The sequence below is a fragment of the Vulpes vulpes genome, chromosome 1, assembly GCF_048418805.1.
Source record: "Vulpes vulpes isolate BD-2025 chromosome 1, VulVul3, whole genome shotgun sequence".
Classification (NCBI taxonomy): Eukaryota; Metazoa; Chordata; class Mammalia; order Carnivora; family Canidae; genus Vulpes; species Vulpes vulpes.
The window spans coordinates 75107493-75123251 of NC_132780.1; the positions used below are offsets into that span (position 1 = coordinate 75107493).

The following is a 15759-nucleotide window of genomic DNA, read 5'->3' on the forward strand; positions in this document are numbered from 1 at the left end:
TAAGGAATTTTATAGTCAAGCCCAGAAATATGCCTCTAATTCTTTGTGCATATCCCAAATGAACAGGTGTTTGAGGGTGGCGATAAGGAGGATATATGCATTTTTATTATTACTGGAGAATGAAGTTCTCAAAAAATAGTGCCAAAATAATGTCCCTGGAGAAAAATGGAGTCAATCAAATTCCAGAATATACAAGTAAGTAGTAAGCTTTTCTTCAAGGGTAACTCCTCCCTGCCTTAAACAGGTCACTACTGAAATCCACAGTACCTGGGGCCATGTTTAATTTCTAATATCCTTTAACAAAACAAAACAAAAACAATGTAAGTCTGACAAAAGCAGGCATAAATTGTTTTGCATTAAGCTCCCCTTCACTCACTTTCCTATATTCACCATCAGTCAACATTTCTGCACAAATGTACTTACTATATCTAGTGACCCATGCCATGCAGTCAGGAAATCCATCTAAACAGTCTGCCCTTTACCATCACCTGACAGGGCATCTGGTCTAGGAGAAATGGAGCTCCTACCACGCTCAGAACACACTTGGTTACAATAAAATATTTTATTTTTTATATAATGTCAAAGCATATTATGGAAACCTCACACATTCCATATCGAGTTATGTGGCTTAGTGGGTACTTTGATGCCGATTAAACTTTACAAATATCTTGTGATCACCTAATACTTCAAACAGTGTGCACATACACATTCCAATTGGGATAAACAGCTTTTAAAGAAAAAGTGTTTTCACTGTTGAATATAGATCTAAAATGATATGAGAGCCCTAATACATTGAATTGAACCATATGAAATTGCTACCATTAGACTCTTTCTGAGCTGTAAAATGATGATCCTGTAACATTCGATTTCAGATGCAGTTCCCAGACTGGAAGACTAATTCCAAATACTGCTGTAATTCTGCATAAAGGGCACTGGCCTGGTAGGCAGAAACTTGGATTTTTGTTCTACCTTGCCACTAAACGGGGCCTAAAATATGTCACTTTCCCTCCCTCAGTCTTATTCATTATGGAAAAAAAATGAGATTAGTATTCTGGGCTACTTCTCCTCTTTGAGAAAATGATGAACAAGTAACTGACTCATGAGTCTAAGGTTCTAGAATTAGTCAGGGCAGCTCTAAAGATTAGCAAAGGGGATTAAAGGTGGCAGGAAATAAAATTCCTATACTCTGTTTCCCTTTTAAAAATTTTTGCCTAGCTTTATTTCATAGAAGGATGTTTGTAGACAAAAGATACTTATGCTTTTCCCCAGATGATAAGGATGGCTTAGGCTGTAAATAGTAGAGAGGAGACTCAAAAGAGTAACAAAATAAGGACAGAGTTGAAGGTTTGACTAAACGAATACAAGGAGAACTGTAGTGCTTCAGGGTTGAAAAGAACCTTATCAAGTCATCAGTTTTCCAACCTGTTATCGGGATTCCACATAAAACAAAGATGTGCTCACTTCTAGTTAAGGAGTCTTAATAACAAAAAGCAGGACAGAAAAAAAAAAAAAAAAGCAGGACAGCAATACTACTGTGTATTTAATCCAAACTCAGAAATGAGGGAAGACCCCAACAACTGTCAAGCAACCCCTTATGGCACTCAAGACCATTAACCAGTAAGTCTACGCCTCTCTGTCTCTTAAGGGCACATACTTTGGCCTTCATAGTTTTTTTCGTCTTTTCTAAATTTTCTATTCATGTATTCCTCTAAAGGCAGAGTTGAAAAAGAAACTAAAACAGCCCTTAAAAAGATAATTAAACATGACACGCAAAACTGTACCAAAATAGTAGAGGTGAATATAAATGGAACATTTTCCCCCAAATCTTTCCTAAATAAGAATAAAGCAGATTTGTTTTAAAATCAAACATGTAAGTGTACAAACCACCAGCAGATGGCAGAAGGAGAGGCTGGGAAATTCTCTAACAAAAGAAGGGAGCAACTCAACATGGATTCCCAAATCACGACTTGAGAACTGCTATAGATTTTTTTCCTTCTCCAGTTTTTCTTTCACGGAGATACAGAAAATTCTCCTGCTTCACCAATATAAATTCTATAATTTTAATTTAGATTCAATGACTGAAGCAGTAAAGAATAAACTTGGTTCTCTACTTCTCTAAAAATTTCTACTAGATTTTCAATAAATACAATATTGAAAATACAAAAAATAAATCCTTTAAATTTTGAAAAGATGAGTAACATGAGTAAGATGATAAACTTTAAAAAGAAAATCTTTGCTAGTTTCATTTCAATGACACTGTTGCCTTAAATATATTTTCACCAAAGTTACATTCACACCCGCTTAGCAAGTTAGCCAAGTATAAATTCAATAGAAAACACACCCTGGTGAGAAAATGCAAACAGCTGAGAAGAACCTGAGTTACTGCAGCTTTATAAGGAAAAGAGGTGTTTTTAGAGGGAAGATTAATGTATGCTTTCAGGTGGTGACATTCATAAAAGGAAGGACATTTTAACAATTATAATCTCTTATTATGTGGAGCTAAACATTCTTAATCTAGAATACTGTATTCAGAGCCCCCCGAATATAACCCCAAGCGTATCAGTGAATCAATGGCCTATTACAAGAGTCACCAAAAGAATGCCTTATTTCATAATCCTGTTTAAAAGCTTCCCACTTGAAAAATCCAATGGGATGAGCTGGCATGGTTGTTGTTGCTATTATTATTATTATTAATACTTGAACTGAATAGAACATTCCCTCTGCTTTATGTTACTTTACTACGATAGCAAATTTCTTCTATTTTCTACTTATCTGCTCTAATCCTTGGGGGTTTATCAATTAAATAATGGCTATTCTGATTACAAAATGGATTATGTCTTATTCATATGAATACTGGGAAGTTTTCTTTTCTAGACCAGCTCTGGCCAACAGAACTTTCTTCAAAGATGGAAATATTCTACAAAGGCACAGTGCCAATATGGTAGCCACTAGCAACAAGTGGCTATGGAAATGTGACGAGTACAACAGAAGATTATTTTTAATTTAATTTTAATTTATTTAAAGTAGCTACACATGGCTAGTAAATATCAAACTGGACAGCATAGTTCTGGATGACCAAAATAAACAATGAGAAATAATCAAAGCTGGAGACCTGTGATGTGAACTGGCCAGAAAAAAAAAAAAAAATGCAAGTGAAGCTCCTCCTACTTTTCTTCAAGGTCACATTTTTGGTTATTTACCCAATGGAACACATTTCAGAGATAGGCTACCAGTGTTCTGTTCTAATTCCTCCTTAGTTATTATAATAAATAGTTACGACAAAGAGTTACAAATTGCATAACAACATTTTACTTTTATATGAGAGAAATATAGATGATTTTCATAATGGTGAGATGTCAAAATCCAGGAATAAATCCAAAGATGACTTACATCATTGCTCAATATGATTCCCCCAGATATACAATTTTCCACAAGTAAAAGTACCTTATTTTTAAAAGGACAAATAAGTTTTACTTTTATTTTATTGGAAATTGTTTTTGGAAATGACTAATCCCTTTGTTATTTATAAGTTTTATAAGTCACACTGGAATCCTATTCCATTTTGTAGAATACAACAAATATATTCAATCAAAGCAATATTATCACAGAGTAGCATACAATTATATCCAAAAAGAGAATATAAACCTGTATCTCCTAGAATTTCTTTCTGGCATAAGATTATCCCAAAAGCTGTGTCAAGAATGTAGTGCCAATGGAAGCAAGGGTTTATTACTCTTAGGCACTCCCAGCACATAACGTGTATAATCCACAGATGTTTGAACGAAATGCAGTGGAAGAATGAAACCAATGAATCTAACTGCAGAATGTGGATTAACAAAGATAAATTTAAATTAGTAGTGAGATAAACTGGAACCAGCTGGTCTTCAGTGTCAACCAGAGCCACTCAACAGCTTCAACAAGCATTAACAATGAATACATCTTCTTTCAGTTGGGCTCCACCTTATAAAATGCCAAACTAATACATTAACTCAGATAATAGAAAAATCGGTGAGAAAACCCCAGAATAGAAAAAATGGCAGTAGTAATATGTAACATCACAGGTTTTTTGCTCTTAATAATCAGAACTGTTAAATCATCAACAGAGCTCTAAATAACCAGCAACACCTACTTAGTAGGAGCCAAGTGCAAGTCAATATGGATATAAAAAGATGAGCAAAATGAAGTCTCTAAGCTTATAATCTTTCTGGAAAATAATGCCATATGATGGAGCTGGGCCAGGCCATACCATGCTGTTTCTCATATACAGATCAAAAACAAGTTGGCCGAAGAAATTTCAAACACAGCTGACCACTGAGTAACATGGGGGTTAGAGCTGCCTATTCGAAAATCTGTGTATAACATCAGACTCCCCCAAAACTTAACTACTAAATAGCCTACTGTTGACTGGAAGCCTTACCAATAGTACACTACTGATGAGCATGTATTTTGTATGTGATGTGTATTACATGTTGTATTCTTATAATAACATAGGCTACAGAAAAGAAAATGCTATTAAGAAAATCTTAAATAAGAGAAATACATTTACAGTACCGCACTGTGTTTATGGAAAACGATCAAGTACTTAGTGGACCTGCACAGTTCAAACCTGTGTTGTTCAAGGGTCAGCTGCAAACTGCAAAGGCAGTGAGTGCTGTAGAAGCTCAGAGCTTGAAAGCTCAGAAGTCTGCAATGCTGAGGGAAGGTGTCACAGAAAAGGAACAGTATGAACTGAGACTGGAGGGGAGGATGAACATGAAATGCAACACGAGGACGGGAAAGCATTTGAAGGGAAGGCAAGGTATAAGGTTAGGCTCAGAAGGAAGGAAGTTAAGAGCTCAATACAGTTATGAGGTTACCCCGGGGGGTTAGTACACCAGTTTGAACTCTGATGTTGTATTTCTCTTAGGTATTTAATCAGTCAACATATGCAACATATGGATAAAAAGTAATACATCAGAGTAAACAAATTTAGTACTTATTTTAAAATCTGATTCTTAGGGGCACCTGGGTGGCTCAGTTGGTTAAGCATCGGACTCTTGATTTCGACTCAGGTCATGATCTCAGGATCACGAGATCAAGCCCCCCCATACCCCCATCAGGCTCCTTGCTGAGTGTGGGGCCTGCTTGAGATTTTCTCTGTCTATACACCACCCTACCTCACCACCCGTGACCCCCTAGCTTTTTTGTGCCCACATGTGTGCTCTTTCTCTCTCTTAAAAAAAAATTTTTTTAATTTAATTTAAAAAAATTAAATTAAATCTGATTTTTCAGTATTTTTAAGTTTAGGCTTTTCACTGAAATAACAATAAATTTTAGGTACTTAAAACAAATATTAAAAATTTTTGCCAAAATAGGATAAAAAGGTAATATTAAGAGGAAATATTAAATATTTTTATTTAAATATTAGGAAAAAATAGGAGATTACTAATCCTTAATTCACTCCCACCTTTGCCAGTAATGAGCTATCTGTGGGAACAAAGAATCCTTTGGCCTTCAGTTCCCTCATCTCTAACATGGAGGAAGGCTAGATCAGAGAACCTTGAAGATATCCAGGAGGGGTAAAATTTTAGGACTCTAGGACAGTATAGTTCCAAGAAAAGACAAAAAGAAAATACAGGAAGGAAGAGACAAAATGAGGTGTAGGTCCTGAAACAGTGTTTTCGAGAAAAGGCCTTATTGAGTTTTATACGCCTCCCTTAGGGTTTGGTCTAAAAGGTGGGGGTGGAGGTGACAGGCTGGCATTCTCCTCCCCAGCAGGGGCTGGTAACCAGTAGGAGCAGTAACAGCTTGAAGGGAGCCCAGGAGTGAAGGGCTCTGGCACTTGTGGGCTCCTGTGATGACCTACAGTTTACATCTTTTTTTTTTTTTTCTCATTCTTTTCTAGAACATATATGCTTACCCTTGATTTTTCTTAACATTCGGCTTAAAATGATCTCCCCACATACATTTTTATAATAAAATCATGAAAATGGTCATAGAATACAGGATTTCGCTTTTCCAAAGAACATGCCAGCCAAAATAACGTATTGAAGTATTTTTTGAATCTGTGGAATTCTAATGCCAATTTAGAAGTGGAAAACAAATGAGCTGATAATATATATTTATGTTCACCCATCTTTCAAAAGTAAAAGTTTTTATTTTTTAAAGATTTTATTTATCTAAGAGAGAGAGCATGAAAGAGAGCACAAGCAGGGCAGTGGTGCAGAGGAGCAGAGGGTGAAGCAGACTCCCTGCCAAGCAAGAAGCCCCAAGTAGAGAGCCCAGACTTCCCAGGACCCTGAGATCATGACGTGAGCCAAAGTCAGTCGCTTAATGGACTGAGCCATCTAGGCACCCCCAAAGTAAAAGTCTTTAAAAAATGATTTTGGTAACCAAATTATATTACAGCCAAAACAAGCACTAAGAATTTACCCCAGAAAAAATGTTGTACTGAACCACAGGTATATTTTTAAATCTTTGTCCTTGGCTTTATGCATATTCATTAACTCAGCATGATATTTAAGAAGCAGCCCTGGAGCAGGAGGGAGAGGTGCCACATTCATAAGAAGGAGAATCCAGGACAGAGCCCTGGTGGAGTGCTTTATGGCATGGCTGTGGAGAAGGAAGAGAAGTCTGAGAAACCATGGCCACACTCACAGGAGGAAGATCAGCAGAGCACTGTTGGAGAAACCAAGGGAAGAGGGCCAAGGAAGGAAGAAGGGTCCAACCGAGACAGGTGGCTATGAAGAGGCAAGTGAAAGAAAGGAATGAGCGGGACCTTAGCAAGAGGGGTGGAGTGGGGACAGAGTTACGGGCAGATGAGATGACATGGGAAGTGAGGAGGCAGGTAGCAGTGCAGACCTCACTGGTTCTTAGGACATTCAAATTCAAGAAAGAGAACAGGCTTGGGTTCCCATCCCACTTCTATTATTCATTAGCTGTGTCAATTTCTATTTCCTTCCCCAAAACTGAGAATAACACAGTCCCTAACTCATAGGGAGAATGGATTAAATAAAAAACTTGCTTCTTTATGATTCTTGACTTAGCTACCTACAACAAACAAGAAACAAAAGATATTCATGATCATGAAATTTTAAAGTATTTAGATTTTGATAAGATCTCTCAAAAAATTCATGGAAAAGTTACAATTATCTAGTTTCTCTTTTTAATGACCCAGAAATATTTTACTCACTCCTCTTTTTCACTTCTCTACTATAAATTTCTTTGTAGAACTCATAAGCAGCAAACTTTTAGCCTTTTCTATTTTTAATAGCATAACTGTATATATATTTCCTTAGCTGATTTATCATCTCATTATCTATCGCTAGCAGCCTTATTTAGTGCATTAATGATACAGAGGCGTCTTATCTTGTTAAAAGAACTAACCTATGTTGCCTGTCCCTGTGACTCCTAATGTATTATTCTATAGAATTACAAACTTCTTAATATGTTTAAGTTTTGATGAGAACCAAAGTCAAGATCAGTGTCCTACAGTTTGCAGAACTTTCCTTTCCTAATATATTTGCTTATTTATTTTGAAGCACCTCTTCTATTCACTACAATTCTTATTTTTGGAAAGTACATGATTTTAAATTAAGCATCTTTCCAAACCTGTATAGAAACAAATTCCAGAAAATCAAAGTTGCTGTAATTCAGAGGGAAAAATGAGAACCATTGGAAACACCTGGAGTATCTACTGTGGTAAAGCTATTAGCATTTCAAATTCTAAGCTACTTTTGACTGAGAAAAGCCTAATGACGAATTGGGATTTGAGAAATTAAGATTTGAAACGTATGAAAGCATAGCTATCTCTCATTAGATTAGCTTGAAAAAAATTAATCTCAAGCCAGCACGAACAGTCATGAGAGTTTGGAATGACTGCAAAATTGTTCCTAAGGTCGCAGTTTCAGCACACTCACACACAATAACAGGCTGTTTGTATCTCTGCGTCCCAACACGTTTAAGTTATTTTCCAACAAGACTGAAGAATTCATGCTTCAATCTTAAGTAAATATAAAGCCTGCAGACTTAAGAGAAGGAGAAGCATCCAAGGGGTGAATAAGTCGATAGTCGGGGGAAAAAGTAAAAAAAGAGGAGAGGCATATTAAATATCAGTACTAACAGGATCAGAGACATACATGGTGCAGATGCACTCTTCAGCATTCTACTCATTCGCCAAAGTGATGCCATTACTGTATTCCCAGTGATGAAGTATCTGAGTTCTTTTTCCCAGGGCGTAAAAATAGGACAAAGGAGGCAGTTGTGAATAAATGTTCAGAAATGTTACCAATACCAAATATCCAGACTTTTCAAGAAACAGGATGTATTTGCTGACTTGTGGATAATGAATGAAGCAGAAAATAAAATTTCAAATTTCTCATTTTTAGTTATATGTACAATCTGATATAGATCTATAAAAGTGGAAAAACTCTTAATTCTTTGAAAAATCACTGAATTATTGGGAAAAAATTTCAAACTACTGTCTCTACAAATTGAATTGAAGGCTACAAAAGCAATCTGCTAGTTTAGCCATAAAACAAATAAAAGCCTTTTACACAGTGGGGCAGACCACGAGAGCTGCCTGTACAGTAATCTTCATAATACTGCTGCCTACTCGGTAAGTATGAAGGATTATGGAGATGAGTTCACAAGAACTGACCCTACAGGTTTATTAAATATGCAGTGAATATTCTGCATGCCATGCTGGGCATTAAATAAAAAAATGAAAAATTAAAACGATGACGATATGTTAAATACTGCAAATACTGAATTAGCTCTATTTAGAATTGAAATTTTCTTTAGTAATTTTTGACACTTACAGAAATAGAAGAAAGAGGTTAAGGGTAAACTTGAGTTCGTTCACCAAATAGCTGAATATTTATAAAGTCTTAATTTATATTTTTACTTTTAAGTTATATTCATTTTTGACATAAACCTTGCTAAGCTTATAACCTCAGAACAGCTTTGATTTTGCTAGTATTACAATGTCATCCACCTATAATTGCAGCACAACCATTAAACTGTACTAGTAAAATGCCAAGCACATAAAATGGAAAGAATAGAAAAAATATGAAAAATATAAACAACTAATTTTTATTTTTAAGCTAAAGACGTTGCACATACAGGAGTCAGCTAAGAGTAATCAATCACCCATACCTTGTACTCTAAAGTGTCCACCAATTGTTCTCCTAAACTTCTGACTTCCAAAGTAACTGATGGCACCTACATTACTTCTGCACCTCTATATGAAAATGAAGTCATGTAAGTGCCTCTCCTAATAAGTGCCTTCTACCAATTTACTTACATGGTTTAAGAATTATGAGCAAAAAAAAAAAAAAAAAAGAATTATGAGCAAATATGTCCAAAAGGCAAGTCAATCTGCTAACACACAAGTCCAAAAGACTGTAATCTAAGATATCTGTGACTGCTCCCACTGTGTGCTCCCTCTCTTTATGACACACCATCTCTTCCTCTGGCTCATTCTCAGCTCCTCCACCTTCCTCTTCGCACATATCCCAGTGATCACCGGGTCCCCAAGACTCACTTCCTAAGAATTCCTTTCCTCTTCGCTAGCTCAGGTCCACATTGTTTTTTACCTGATCCATTCAATCGCCCTTCACTGGTCTCTGGCAAATCCATCCTCAACAAGGTGGTCAAAATCTAAGAACAGCTTTGTATTTTCTATAGGATAAAATTCAAGTCTTTAATCTCTTCAACCTCTGATCTTGCCACACAGGCAGAATTTAACTTTTAGTTCCCTCTGATTTTTTTTTCGTGGTTGTCCTCTGACCTGAAAATAGTTCTCATTTCTCTTGTCCTCCTCTCTTGCCTCATGGAATACACTCTCTCAAGCTCCTAGAATGCTTTCCCACTCTGCCCTACCCATTCCCGCAATCCTCCGCATATTTCTAGCAGACAACCACATGGCAGGACAACCTATGCCTACCAAATCACTGTGAGCAACTTAAGGGCAGGGACTGGGATTGAATTAGTTGCGACTGGAACATAGGGGTTCAACAGATATTTGAACCAGGGATAATGAATAAATGGACTAATGAAAGTAGAGTAGTAAACCCAAACAGCACTCCGACAACATTCAGCAGTGGTACTGCAGTCCCCTCCACACTTGGAGCCACTGAGTAAATCCTGTTCCATGGCTAATTCAAACTTAAACATCAATTACTACTAAATGAAACTCTTCGTTTCCTATACTATTTCTTATATTCCCGACAACAAAGAATGAAGGTAAAGAAAATACTACGATAGTCTAATCTTACAAAAGAAGGGGGGAAATCTTAAACTCTGGAAGATTTCTAGAACCTCTGCATTTGATAATAAAAACAAGTCCTAGCTGTTTGAGGCTTCTGATCCACCTAGGGGAGCTACCCAATAGTCTACATCAGACTACACACCTTGAGTCCAAAGGCGGTATCCTCCGAGGTCAAGACTTCAACCTGAAATCATAAGGAAAAAATAATTTAGGCACTCTCAAAAATGTTCTTTGAGTCTAGCCACAGACATCAGAGTACAGGCATGGCCTGGAACTAAGAGTTTGGAGAAAACTGGTATTCAATTTATGTAAGGCATCAAGAAAGAGAGATCTGGGATTCTCTTCAAGAGTTGGCTGGGTATAAACATAGGTCATTGCCCCGGGCTCCAGTTTTAAAATAGGGCAAGTGCCTATCGAATTTATGTATTTGCCATCATGTTGAAGTGGTGGTATAAGTTCCTCAAAATGATCTAGAAGTCAGAAGAATCATCTTTCTCAGTTAAAATCACAAGATGTTGCATATGCTTTTTGATCTTTTACGGACAGTGAGGGGAAAGTTATGCTTCGTAAAGCAATTTCATCATGCTTATGATGCTGCTAGTAATTTCTTGTCCTGCTCCCATCAGAGTGGGTAGTCCTGAGACTCTGGAATGTTGCAGAGCAAGAGTGACTGAAAGCAATACTCAGGAAAAGGCAGGCAGAGTCTAAGCAACAAGTTGTGAAATGATGGCAAAACTTCAAAATTGCCTGTCAGTCTTGTGCATGAGAAGACAGAACTCATTAACATGAATTCAAAAAGCTGCATGGAACAAGACGTGTATTGATAATTACTGTTTTTTAAACATAATTATTCAGTCTGGTGTGTAAAGCTTTTAACTTTGACTACTACAAAGTACCAATATATGATACAAAAGAGCAAAGAAAGAAAGCAACAGAATATGGATTTTTTTAAGTGTCTGAAAGAAGACAAGTGGGGGTGGAGCAGTAATCTCAGACTAGCTGACTTCACTGTCGAATTTTCAACTTTTAGAATTAGGACTTTGTGATCGGTGTTTAAGTAGAAGGCACACAAGCCTATCCAATGTATCTTGCTATAAAAAACAAAATTGGATTCTTCCCTTGAGAGAAGGAAATACAGAAAGGAAAACCATTTCAGTAAGATTGTCATCCAGTACAAAAGTAAAGGGGTCAAAAAGAAACAAAGAAATTGTATTCTTCAACTGCTTGGCTGAAAAGGAGGCTCACCCACCACCTGGGACTTGACAGAAAATGGTTCATAAAGCAGGAGAAACACACAATTAGGTATTGGGAAGATGACCAGCCTCATTTTGACGAAAACCATATGTTGCTGATAACAAATGTGAAATGCTGGATCAACTATAGTACAAAATCATTATAAGATTCAGTGACAGCATGTCTGTTTCCACTTTGATTTCCAAAGCTAATTGTTAGATTTAGAAGCAAGATTTTATTACAGACTTTGTTTAAGGGGGGTGGAGGGAAGCAACAGTTACTGGCAATTTACATATGTTTGAATTTCCTAAGTCCTGTCTTTCACAGTATTAGATTACTAACCTCAAATATTTTTACATTAAAACCTCTAATCAACATTGAAGAGTTTAGTTGAGCCTTCACACGACAAAGGACACACGACAAATTCAGTGCATCTTAACTATTGTAAATACTATACAGCATTGACTCTTACGTTACAGACACAGAGCATATCTGCATATATTTTTTAGGTACATTCACCCTTCTGATGTGATACTTTAATGTACATACAATTATCTGAAAAATATATTAGAAGTTTAAATCTGCAAAAACCATCCCCAGTGAGTTCTGTGTTTGCTTAATATATTATTAAAAGTCAAAGTGAGAAAAATCAATAGCAAATAGAAATCTATTTCAAGATATGGCTTCGATCTATTTGACAACTTGAGATAATAACAAAACCAAAGCTTTCAAGTGGAATTTAGGAACTGTTGTGCGGCTGTGTCAGTAGACAAAGGCAGACCTTGGGCACTGGTTGAAGGAGGTGGATCTCAAAAGGTCAGCCTCATCCTCCATCCCAGATTCTATCTCCAGGAAGGCTGAAGAGGTTTGCAATTCCTAAGTACTAACCGATTTAATTGGACCAACTGAAAATGTATATTTGTTTTATTCAAAAGCATTATGGTTTAAACACATAAGGACTTGAGTTCTACTGAATTATATTTTATAATTTCCTTTATATTTTCTGTTTCTGATTTTATATTTCAATACCAACACAAAAACAGTTGATTTTAAAAATATGAAACTAACTACAATTTAATAAAAAAACAAAGATCAATGTCATACAAAGGTTTTCTAAGAGCGTTTTTACCTAAGTTGGAAGGAATCCCCCTCTAGTGGGAGTAAGGGAGTATTTCAACCTTCACATATAATTTTCAGGTAGCAGTCATTAAACTTAACAATCAGCAGAGATCAGCTTTTCCTTTCATCATCAATTTAAATATTTTAAAAAATAAAATATGTTATTTTATATTTCATAAGCCTAAAACATCTGTAATTCTCTCTCTCTCACACACACACAAACACACACACACACATATGCTAGAAGTAGATTTATGTTTATCTGATGGGATTTTAGTTACTAATCAACCATTATCATCAAATTTAATTTGGCTATAAAGTAGTCACAATTTGAAGTTAAAACAGGAATGTACAACTGGAAAAAATTAGTACATCTCAGTGGAAGAATTTAATAATGTCCTGGGAAGAGTGAATGCTGACGGTTTCCATTTACCTGACTCATTAACAAAGACTTTCTGGATATTTACTGCATGCAAGGCATTGTGCTTAATGCTACTGTAAGAGTTGAAAAATGACGAATTTCACTCAAGTATCTATACCTGAATGAAATGTACTTAAACATTCATTTAACAAACAAATTCATATTCAGAAATGACCAGATGAGATTATTCACGGTGCCATTTTTCTTTTTTAAACTTCAGTTTTGGGAGATTTAAAACTGGCAGTATTATTAAAACAAAACAAAACAAAACCCATACCCAAGAAAAAATAGTCACAGGTTTTATGCAATGTAAAATGAGGGCACAATACCCAATGTTCTCCCCACACAGAGGCTGTAATGAATACAAAGACAGAGGACCCTGATGAGCAGCACAGCTGGCATCATCCCAGGGAGAGAACTTGTCAGGGCGTCCCGAGCTGCAAGGTGTGAAGTGATATGAGCAGGCTAGCAAAGCAGAGGCTTCCCAAGTCCAAGACAAGGCCCTTCCCATTAAATCCCGTTATTTCAAATGATGCCACAATCAACACCCTGTAACACCAGTGCCTAAAAGGATTCCGTCTGTAGAGAACTGTGCAAATCACTCAGAAAGTTCAGCAGCAGCTAGGCCTCTTAACAGTCCTTGCACTCTGCTCAGCAAAAAACCTTTCAGTGGTTTCTCTCTCTCCCAGGTAGCCTACTAAGGCCTACCTTCACCAAAATTAAAGAAAAAACAAACAAACAAACAAACAAACAAACAAAAAACCACCTTTTATTTCCAATCATTCCATCAAGAAAATTGAAAAAATATGAATTCATGAATTTGAAGTGAAAATGGTTAGACCTTTCTTTCTTGAATGACTTCTGAAGTCCTTTCCACTTTTACCTGAAAAGCAAATACTAATATCCAGCAGCACCTCCATTAAAATAAAACTATGCTAAAAATATGTCCCATTTTAATGAAAAACATTTCTTTCTAAAGTCAAGATCACTGTCACAAAAAGTAAAGTGACAGTGATGACCTATAATCGTACATAAAGAATCTTACTCATAATTAAAGGAATGCAAATCCGAACTCCTAACATTATTCTATTTTTCTCACTACAGACTACCAAGATTAAAAATGTTGATAATTACAATATTGGTAAAGTGTGGAAAATCACATCACACAGACTTGCACTCATTATGAGAACATATGTTGGAATAACGTGCATTTTTGCAGTAACCATCAAAATGTATATGGTACATAATTGTTAAGCCAATAATTCTACTGATATTCAAGTGTAAAAGTATTTACTAAAGTGCTTACCAAAGTTGTATATAACAGTAAAAAGCTGAAAACATCTACCAACCAGATGACTGACAACAAAGGAGTATTTAATAAACTATAATACATCCAAGCAATAGAATACTATACTACTGTTTAAAAGGAGGTAAATCTATGTGTTCAGATAAGATTTCTATGATATATTAAGTGAAAAGAATCAGAAGAGTGTGCACAGTAAGCTAATATTTTTTTTAAGTGGGAGTGGGTTATGTGCTTGATATACTTGGATCATTTCTGGAAAGATATGCAAGAGACACATCAGTGATTACCTCAAGGGAAAGAACTTATTAGTCTTATATTTTTGTCTTAAAATGTTAAGAATTTTTTTCATGATGTGCATGTGTTTCTTGTTCAATTAAAAGTAGTTAACAAAATCAACCAATAACATAATGTTCATTAATAATCACAGAAATGTAAGCAAATGTGATAACCTATTTGCTAGAGAAATCTATCTTTATGATCTAATTTGTTATCAACTATTTGTAAATTATGAAGTATGTATACTATGCCATTATTTGAAAGATAATGACAAATTAGGAAAAATATACAAAAATAGGTGATGGTTAAATAAAGTTTGGTATTTCATATGATAGACCATTACATAATCATAAAAAGCTCACTGTTCATGAAATCTTTTCGAACATGAGAAAATGCTTATAAACATGTTAAATTTTAAAAGTAGGATTAAAAACAGGAATTTGGCATTACAAATATTCACATCTAACCATTTGCTTCTTTCATGCCTTCTAGAATATGTGCCATGTGGAAAAATGCCTTCCCCACTCCAGGATTTTTTACATATTCATTCATGTTTTCTTTTAATATGTTTGACATTCATTTTTTACATTTAAATATTTGATCCATCTATAATTTATTTTGAAATAACAAGGGGAAGAGGTGACTCAGTTTTAATTTTCCATTTGAATAACTATGGTGCAGAATGATCCGTTATTTTCTCCAGTGATCAGAGATGCCACATCTTTATCATAATTAAACATCAAAATGATATAAATTTTGCCTCCAATTCCAGGTAGTAATGGGAAAAGCAAAATGACCTGTAAGGTATTCAACCTAAGGGAGATGGGAGTTGATCAACTCCCTGATAGAACCTAATAAAATCAGGTAGATTCTATCACCAAGAACCTGAGAGAATTTGCAGTCACAATATCTGTCCATGAATATATCACTAAGAATTCAGATGCTCTTGAAAAAAAATAATTTTTCCTAGATTGGCGTTCAAGGAATGACAACACTGTCCATACTTACAAAGATAGCCGTGTCTAGTTTGGTTGGGCCAGAAAAAGCAATATATCACTAAGGAGAAGCAGACATTAATAAATATATGGCTTTCTAAAACCATGTCCCCAGATTTATGACAATTTAAACTGCAGGACAAGCAGCTCCTTTGCCTCC

The 15759-nt window shown here is 35.7% G+C and overlaps 1 protein-coding gene across 14 annotated transcripts in view; it reads right to left on the reverse strand.

Annotated features, from left to right (window-relative positions):
• Window positions 1–15759, reverse strand: part of ARID1B (AT-rich interaction domain 1B) — a 491955-nt gene that overhangs the window by 163966 nt on the left and 312230 nt on the right. For 7 of the 14 annotated variants that reach the window (XM_072767261.1, XM_072767238.1, XM_072767218.1 and 4 more), the window contains one exon: window positions 10392–10433. The exons of the other annotated variants lie outside the window; for them this stretch is intronic. In XM_072767261.1, the coding sequence (XP_072623362.1) occupies window positions 10392–10433 (42 nt within the window). The remainder of the gene's footprint in view (window positions 1–10391; window positions 10434–15759) is intronic. 14 annotated transcript variants of the gene reach the window in all.